This window comes from Capricornis sumatraensis, chromosome 9 (assembly GCF_032405125.1).
Source record: "Capricornis sumatraensis isolate serow.1 chromosome 9, serow.2, whole genome shotgun sequence".
In the NCBI taxonomy this organism is placed as follows: domain Eukaryota; kingdom Metazoa; phylum Chordata; class Mammalia; order Artiodactyla; family Bovidae; genus Capricornis; species Capricornis sumatraensis.
Window position 1 is genome coordinate 50,803,002 of NC_091077.1, and position 9,792 is coordinate 50,812,793.

At 43.6% G+C, this 9,792-nt stretch overlaps 1 protein-coding gene across 5 annotated transcripts in view; it reads right to left on the reverse strand.

The window, feature by feature from the left end:
- Positions 1–9,519, reverse strand: part of NRG2 (neuregulin 2) — a 195,426-nt gene extending 185,907 nt beyond the window's left edge. For all 5 annotated transcript variants that reach the window (XM_068980678.1, XM_068980677.1, XM_068980674.1 and 2 more), the window contains exon 1: positions 8,814–9,519. In XM_068980678.1, the coding sequence (XP_068836779.1) occupies positions 8,814–9,519 (706 nt within the window). The remainder of the gene's footprint in view (positions 1–8,813) is intronic.
- Positions 9,520–9,792: the final 273 nt, after the last annotated feature.

The window sequence follows — 9,792 nt, forward strand, 5'->3', positions numbered from 1 at the left end:
CAAAATTCTGCCTTTTATCCAAATGTCTGAAGACGTTTTCCATAGTTAGTCTAGTCCCTTAGCCTGAGCTGACATTTGAGGAATCTCAAAATCTATCTAGGACAAAGTGATCTTACCTTGTGATCTAAAGCAAAGGTCTAACTGCTCCCTTACTTAGCAATAGCCAGTAATCAAATATTTACAAAACCATAGCTTAAGTTTCAGGCCCCAAAGATCTTATAATCAGGTGAAGGAGCTAAGATACTAACCCTAGCAAGATAATTAGCAGTCCATGGCATTAAACGATGTATCATACAAGTGATACAGGCCATAAACACGAAGAGTCCAAGAATAAGAAAAAACAATACTTCTTGAGGTCAAGAATGTGTGGTCAGTCTAGGATCTGAGGGGTAGTAGTACCTAGCAGATATTTAGATGAAGAACCCAAAGCAGACTCTTTGTTCTAAAACATTTAAGGAGCAAAGCTTCATACTTCCAATGGGTTCCAATGGGTGCCACACATCAATTAATTAATTAAAATTAAACCCCACAAGCTCCCCAAATGCCACCTGTTACATGCCACCACCTGTACCCTCTCTGACCCAAGAGAGCCACCAGACCCAGCCCAGCCCAGTGTAGAAACAAGGAAAGAAAGAGTATGAATGACTCAGTGTGAACCCATCCCCAACTCTGGAAACCCCCAAATCAAAGCAGGATGAATCAGGGACCTGCTTTCTTTGAAAGAAAAAAGGATGCTTTCAGCCATTTTCCAGGGACTTTCAGCAACTCCTCCTAGCAACAATACAATGTAAGATAAGACTTGTCAAAGTAAAAGAGCAGCCTGGCAGGACTCCTGAATGTGAACCCTTGGTTGACCCCACAAGCATGATGAAATTTTGAAAGGGTCATTTGGAGTCTGAGTCTTAGTCCTCCCATTGGTGAAACAGAGAAAAGCAGTTTCTATCCATGGGCTTCTCAAAAAATTGACTACATAGACCCATGGACCCATTAAAATTTGTAGTCTACTTGGGACCTCCATAGGACCAGCATTCATATCCTGGAGTCTCATGGGCTTCCCTACAATGAGACCACAGATATAATAAAAAAAATTCTCCCCTTGTCTGCCTCCAGTCCTCTAGAACTTAGTATTTTCACTTACAGGTTGCTCACGTTGGTCTAAGTTAAGAAGATTTTGTTAATAACACTTACTGAGCAAGTGCTGTATTAATTATTTTACATACATTATCTCATTTAATACTCATAGCAATCCTATTACGAGCAATCACTATCACCATTTATAGAAAACTAAGATACAGAATGAGGGAGGTGGGAGGGGGGTTCATGTTTGGGAACACATGTAAGAATTAAAGATTTTAAAATTTAAAAAAATAAAAAAATAAAAAAATAAAGAATGTAATATGCCCAGCATCACCTAGTCACAAAATGTAGAAGATGGTTTCTGAACTCAGGTTCACTTGGCTGTAGAGCACGAATTCTCATTCATTACACTATAGTTAGCAGACTTTTTCTTTTTAAAAGAAGGGCATCTATGAAAAACCTTCAGCTAACATCATATTTAATAGTGAAAGTCTATAAATGTTTTTCCCCAAAGAATAGGACAAAGATGTCCATTTTCATTACACTTATTCAACATTATACTTGGCAGTTCCAGCCAGTGGAATAAGGCAAGAAAAAGAAATAAAGACAAACAGATTAGAAAGGAAAAAGCAAAACTGTCGCTTTTATTCACTGACAATATAGTCATGTACACAGAAAAAAATCCTTAGTAAATCTATCCCCCCCCCAAAAGGGTTATTCAAGTGAATAAGTGAATTTATTAAGGTCACAGGATACAAAGTCAATATTTTAAAAATTGTTTTCTATATGCTAGCAATGAATAAGTGGAAAACAAAATTAAACAAAAATGCCATTTACAAAAGCATCAGAAAACATGAAGTACTAAGGAAAAATATGTAAAAGACTCATTTACTGAAAACTACAACACATTACTGAGCTGCTTTTAACCTAAGCCTTCAAGTACTACTTCCATAATTACAAATAAACTCATCAGTCTAGCACTCAAGGTGGGTGGAAATATCATCCTAATTTACCTCTCTAGATCCTTTGCCCATTTGTCCCTTTCTTCCTGGTTATTTTGTATACTACAAACATGCCCCTAGGCTACTAAGAATGCTATTCTGTTTATAGGGATTGATTTAATCAATTAGTTAATCTCTATCCATAAACCACCTCCACCTCATCTATCTGACTCTTAAAATCCCATTTCAAACTACTTATCAAAGAAACTTTACTCCTCTAACCAGATCTTTCTTTTATGACTCTTGCCCTCCTTCCAAAAGCACTACATTGGTATATCTTATGGCATTTATCATATGCTAGATTGAATTACTGTTACATCTTTGTACTTTTAGATTATAAGCTCCTTGGTGACAGGGACTGTGTCTGATACAGCTCCCCTAAAGTACCTAGTTCTTTACACAGAGTACACATTCCAATACTTGTTGAAGCAAACCCTTGAAAGATGGAAATGAAAGGAAGTTCTTTTAGTAATAATACAACCTCTAGGATACCAAATTGCATCACACAAATTAATGATGTCTTGACTTTCCCTGGGCTGGACCAGGTATTTAGCCATGTGGTAACCTTATTCTCATTCAATCCTAAGTAATGTTAGTTCAGCTTGGCTTCTGTTTGGACCAACATCAAGATCAAGACCAAGCAAAACATCCTAGCCTAAAGGACAAAGACAGATCCTCAATCTGTACAAACACACGAGTGAGGGAAATAGGGAAGCCAAAGTCCTAAGAACAAGGCAGGAAACAAAGAAAAAAGAGAACCACTAAAGATTCTGTTTCAGAAGAGAGAATAAAAAGAAGCCTGAACATCACATCTTGGGGGTCTGTGTTGCTAGTGGAATAAGGAAACTCTCTAGGATATCTGTGTCTCTGCTACTCTGGAAACATCTGCAAGGGCAAATGGAATGTTAACCGCCTCCAGCCCCACCCCAGGAGGCAAGTAGCACAATCAGGTTCTGAGCTGAGGCACAGACAAGAGCTACAGGCTCTGTCCCAGAGAAGGTCCCTGGAGAGGCTGTTTGGATCTCACTGCATGTACAGAGCAGGAAGGGAATGTTACTGTAGAATGGAGCTTGCATGCCACATTCTGCCAGCAGCAACTAGCCAGAGCAAGAAGGCTCCTTAACTCAACCTCATTTCATAATTACCAAAAACATCACAGGTGATTAGCACCAAAAGCTCTCAGTCAGTGTGACTCTCTGTCTTTTGACCCCAGGCTGGCAAAAGCTTCCCAGCTCTTGATCTGGGTACAGCACATCCTCTTTCATGTCATACTAAAGCCTTTTAATCATCCTCCAGGTTTGCTTCAGTTCCTACAGGCTTGCTTGAAACGCTGCTCACCAAGATCATCCGTGTGTACTGTTGCTTTTAAAGGAGTCTACTTGAATTTCACATGACAGTCATTTTTTCAAACTTGTCATAATACCCAATGTTCAATTCATTTACTGTCCCAATTTTCTAAAGAGTTCCCTATATCATCTCTTGAAATTCAATGTACATATTCCAATAAGTAAGTGGGAAGGGTTAATTCACAGGAAACAAGTAAGACAAAAATCCCCATTTCACACACATCAATCTAAGCTCAAAATTTGGAGGGAAATTCCTTTTACTTTTGGTGTAAATTATACTAACAACACCTCGGATCTTGAAAAGAAAGTCCCAAGAACAAGTGTCAAAGACTACACAGGGGAAAATTCACTGAGATCATCATTCCTTTTTCAAGTCAGTGTTCAAAACTGCCATATGCCACTAAGCCAATAGGCTTTAGAGGGTTAAGAATGCCCAGTGTTTAGGTTTGCATATTTGCTTTAACCCTACTTATCCAAATGGCAATTCTTTGATCCTCTGAAAATTTAACACTACATTCAAGTCAGTTACCTTAAACGTACTTCAGAACTGTATTTGAGTGGCCCATTCACTGTGGATTCCTACCAGCTGTACACGAATATGTACAAAAATCAAATTCTTTGTCAGCAACTGGGGTCTTTGGCTTCTAAATGAGAATTAAAGCAATCAGGCACTGTGGCGTTTTCTCTTCTCATATATGGGATCATGTGATTTCCCACGTGGACGCTATTGTGAGATGACCTACCAAGAGTGTAAACAGCAGCAACTGCTGTGTGAGTAGAGCTGCTGCCCTGAAGCTCAGTGACAAACCTTTGCATCTTCCTTTGAGCATTTCAATTAGGACTCGCTTGCAAAATGCACTGTCATGGAAAACTTCTTAATGGCAAAGTATCTGAAAAATTAAGCTGGTATTTTTATTCCTTACCCTAGGGTTATATTTGTAAGGAAGGATACTGGTTGAGATCTTGGATTAGGTTTAAAAAAAAGTTATATATATATATACTACTGGGGAAGAATTTACCATAACATTGACTTAATGGAAAAATTAACATTCTCCATCTGTTAAGAAAAAATACAAGATTACTTTGAAAAAAATTTTGCTTTTAGGGAAATACACATTTCAAGATATGTAATAATTGCCTAAGATCTGGGTAGCTGAGGACAGGGGTAAGAAGGAAACTTTTCACTGCATATTCTTGTGTGCTTTCTAAATTTTGAGCCATATGAAGGTTTTACATATTCAAAATATATATACAATCTTATAAGGGAAAAGTTAATGACATGCTTGCTATTAGAAAATGAAATTAAAATATCCCAGATAATGAAAGATACTTATGAGCACTGGGACCAAGAAGAAGTTTGTCACCTACTTAGTTAATATACCACCCTCTCTAGCTCCCAGATCTTTTGTTAATTCAAGCTGATAGTTATTTCTGTTCAGACATGGGAGTTGGGGGAGGTGATAAACTGCCCTCTAAAAAAAAGGGGGGGGTCTTCTCCAACAAGATGTAGATTCTCCATAAATCCCATTAACACTAATCAGCATAATGATTAAGCACATTGTGGTTAAGTACTCTAGTTGATAACAACTCCTTCAGAAAAAAAGGTTCCCATAGCGACAGGTAAGGGCTTATCATCAAACTCAGCTTTTCAGCACCAGACTTAGTGTCACAGATAGGAGAAACAAGACTGGTTTAGTATTAATCTGGAGGTCTGCTTTTTGAACTTCACTTGACTTCACCCATTCAAAAGACACTTATGAGAATCCCTCTGTAAACCAGGGGCAGTACCAAACATTGAAGGGCAGGAAAGGAGAAAGACCTCAAAGATAAGACATGGTTCCTGACCCAAGGATCCCTGGGGCTGAGAAACACAGCCGCTGAAAGAAATAATGACATTATAACGATAATTCTGCCCTTAAATCTATAACCAAGCCTGTCCTCACTACTAGGACTGGTCAGTTTCTAATCTACTTTCACTTTCCCATCTTCTAGCTGCAGCACAGCTGGGTTTCCAGCTGGCTGGGGAAGAAAAGATTCTTTAAATAAACAGCATTTTAAAAATATGCAGTTGCTTTTGCTATACTGAATTTTGTGGACCACCTTGCTCTAATATGTGAATCTGAGTGCCACATTAGTTTAAACTATTGTAAAGAACATAAAGATCCCCAGGAATACACCTGTTCTATCTTTAACAACAAAATACACTATACATTGGAAGAAAAAGCCAAATCAGAAAGTCCCAAAGGAAGAATGATTTTTCTTAAAAAAAAAAAAAAAAATATATATATATATAACATCTATTCAATAATGAAACAATTTAAAAGCCATATACATATAGGAGAGCAACAAGAAAGGGTGTGATTAAGCCAAAATATATGCAACCATCATTAAAAATGCAGGACTATTTGCAGAACAGGATGCTTTCATAGCATTGTACAGAATTTCTAACCCCTGAGAGTCCTTTTCAAATCTTTTTCCTGTCCTTCCCTCAGAAGGCACAGAAAGCACACCCATGTATGTAGTCTTCTGAGAAATGCAGAGATTTTACTCCACTCTTTACCACCAGAGGTAGTAATTTGGGATGAATGATACACATTAGATCTATAAAAAAGGCCTCTGGCAAATACTGCTATTCCAGGAGGACTTCACAGGCTTCAAGTCAACATTTCATACTTGTGGTAAAATTACTCACTTATGAAGACCTTCATCTCTCCATAGGGCACCTTGTCCCCAAATTCTGGCCCACCAAAATACAGCTTTCTGAAAGATCTCCCTAGGAACTGTACCTCCCAGAACCCAGACAGTTCAGAGCTGAAACTGGCTAAACAAAGTAACAATTCAACCACAGTTGCTCAATATAACGGCCATGATGACAGTTTCCAGGTGCCAGTTTCCCTATTTTGCAATGGGCAGATCTGCTCCAAGGAGAAAATGTTCCCAATGACCCTTTGGCCCAGAGGGCTTTCTTTAGACATAGAAAACAGAAAATGAATTTGTTAGTTATTTCCTGCTGAACACAAGGAAGGTGTTGTGGTTAGTTAAAAAGATTTGCTTCCTTATTTAATATACCATTACTAGTGCATGTTTTCTTTAAAAACATTGTAGAAAATAAGAAAATGCAGTTTATGCTCTTCTGTCGTATTATCACCAGTTCCACACGTTTTCTCGAGAAAATGTCCTTTAATTTCTAATCTCCTTAGATAAAGCTCCCCCCAACCTGATGTGTATCTATTTACCATCAATTCAAAGCAAAAATTTTTGTATTCTAACATGTTTACTCCCATACATGTTCCTGCCCCTTGATAATCTGTGATGTGAGGGCCTTCTCATTAGCAGTGCTTGCAGCCCTAAATTTATCTTTCTGAGAACTACGTTACACATGCTATGTTTATGAGATGATCACAACTTAAAAGTGGACTATATTTCTGACCCCTAGGTCTTTCATGATCTCCACATTCAACTATTAAGCTATTAAACACTCACTAAAATAAACAAGGTATAACTGAAGGAAGAAGGGGGAACAGAGGAGCAAGACAGGGGATGATGACCACTGGGGCTTGGTGCATCAGACTGGGGATTAGGTGGGGATGTACACAATGCACACTCAGGAGCAACTCACTGAAAACCAAAACAGAAGCTGTCCTTGGACAAGGTTCAATAAATGTTTTTACTATCTATTTCTCGCTGCATAATACAGTTCAACAGCTCCCCCAAGGAATCTCAGGGGAAAAAAATCACTTAGCAGAATAAAAAATTAGAAATTCTTAACTGGTCTCAACTTATCATAAAATGTTTCAGAGCATAAAACCAACATTAAAGAGCAGTCAACAATATTCCTCAGAACAATGTCAGAGAGATAAACTGCTGTCATCACCAAAAGTTTCTTTCTTCCTTATTAAGACACTGCAAGATTCTTCTGATTAAAGTGATCACAGTTTAACATAATATCTAGCTATATTCCCACCACAAACTAAAATTTGTCTTCTGAAGGACAGGGGCAGGGAGGGGGCGGGGGACATGCAGTAGAAAGGAAGCTTCCAAAAGTCAAAGGCATTGATCTAGAAAGATGAGGGCAGCAAAACTTCCTCCGAGCTGTTACACATTCTTTGCTACTCAGAGTCTTATTTACACTACTCAGAAGCAGTTGGCAGACTAGTAAATATACCAACTTCTATGACAGACCAGGGTATCTATCACAGTTCAGTGACTGCACAGCTCAGACGCACACTGCAAACATCAAATTCAGCCTTAGTTGGGACGAAATGAAACCCCAATATGAATAAGCGCAAGACAGGCTAACACCAAACACTCCAGTCCAGCCACGATTTGGTTTGAAATAGCTTCCTGAGAAGTAATTACTGGATTCAGGGACAAGGAGGAAAAGATCTTAAACTGACATTTCTTTGACTTTTGACATGGGAGACTCCATTCCCAGCTGCACAGATTAACAGACTTCAGTGTTGTGTTTCTCATCACCTGCATTCCTGTGTAGCACCCAGCATCACGAAGATGAGATATGCAGTCAACACATCCTGCGCCGTAAGATGTCAGAGCTGAACTTCACAGCATTCAGGAGAAGTTACTCTATTTCACCCGTCATCACAAGCAACAGACCTAGGAAGATCTCCCAGAAACAGCCAAAAGAGCTGTCTGCTCACTAGTACTGGAGGTTAAGAGAGGGCTGTGCAACCAGCTCAGCAAAGACAAGCAATCACGATGGAGGAAAACAAAACAAAACAAAACAAAACCCTGAACCACATGGGGGACAGAAAACAGTAGCAGAAAAAGTCCAACTCTGCCTGCGCCAGCAGTGTGGATGAGCTGAGCCCGAAGCCCAGGAGAGGAAGGAGGGGGCGGGGGCCATCATTCCCTAGGAGAACTTGTAAGCGGAGGCCTTCACAGCCTGGGAGTCTGCCCAGCTGCTCCTGCAGACCCTGCCAGCCTGGGCAAGGCAGGCCCTTGGGAGCAGAGCGGGCAAGGCCTCCGAGGGTCACTCCTGACTCACTGAGCTTCGGGCCAGCAACACGCGGACCTCTCCTTTTTTCCTGCCGCTACTGGGCTATGATGGCAGCTTTCCAGCCCCACATGCCATACATCAGCCGCAGATCCCTGCTGGCACAGGCCAGCGCGTCCCCCCGCCCCCCAGCCCTGGCACACTTCGAGCCTAATCTTCTTTCTCCCCAACACCAACCCCCTCACCCACCATGCCAAGCGCCCTGCCCAGGGGCAGCCCCACCACCCGTTCTCCCGCCGCCCCCCACCCCCACCCCTCACCAGCGGCCCCGGGCTCTGCCAGGCCCGGGCACCTGCAGATACCTCCCGCCCCACCCCCATCTTCCACCACCTCGCCCCTCCCCCCTTTCTCCAGCAGAGAGAGGGGGCAACTCACCGCAGTCAGTGCACAGGATCTTGCCCACCTCTTTCTTGAGGTTTTTGCCGTTGGTGTTGAGAGGGGCAAAGGCTGTCTTAAAGACCAAGGGCTGCTCCGTGGGCTCCAGGAAAAAGATGTAGCGCTGGTTCCTTTCGAGCGGCGCACAGGAGCCCACGCTGATCACCTGCTCGCGCTGCAGTCCCCCGCTCCGGAGCGGCCACTTGTCCAGCACCTTCACCAGCGCCACCCGACCCGAGGCGGGCGGCTCGCGGGTGCTGTTGGAGCTGGAGCCGCCTCCGGCCGGGGCCAGCCCCTGTACCTTGCCCTCTACCACCACGGGCGCCTTGTACGCCTGATCCTGCACCGACTTGAGGCTAGGCGAGTAGCAGGCGAGCGACACACCGAAGAGCAGCATAGAGAAGCCGGGGGCCGGGTCGCGCCTCATGCCTCCGGCGGCTGCGGCTCGCGAGCGGGCGGCGGCTCTCCGGGCTGCGGGGCTGCGGGGCTGCGGCTGTTGCGGCGGCCGCGGCTTTGGGGGCGCAGCGGGACGAGAGATGCTGCTGCTGTTGATGTGGCTGCTGCTGCTCCTGCCGCTCTCGCCGCTGCTGCCGCTGCCGCTGCTGCTGCTGCTCCTCTCGCTGCTGCTGCTGTCGCTGTAGCTGCTGCACCGAGCCTTCTCCACTGGCGGCGGCGGCGGCAGCGCTAAGCAGCAAACCTGCCGCATCTGGCCAGGCCATTTGGGGGGCTCCGCCGCTCCGCCGCCGCCGCCGCCGCCTTGGGAGGGGAAACCAGAGCCCGCTGGAAAACCGGAAACAGCGTAACGTTAGCGCCCAGTAACCCTCCACCGGCGGCCCGGGGAGGTGGCCCAGCTAGGGCAGGGGGGCAGGCGGCGAGCGGGCCGAGATGCGCAGCGCGGAGCGGCGCAGCGCTCCCACCCTGCGCGCCGGGACCGGGAGGAGGATGCGGAGGATGGGACGTCCTCCCACTTGCTCTCTCG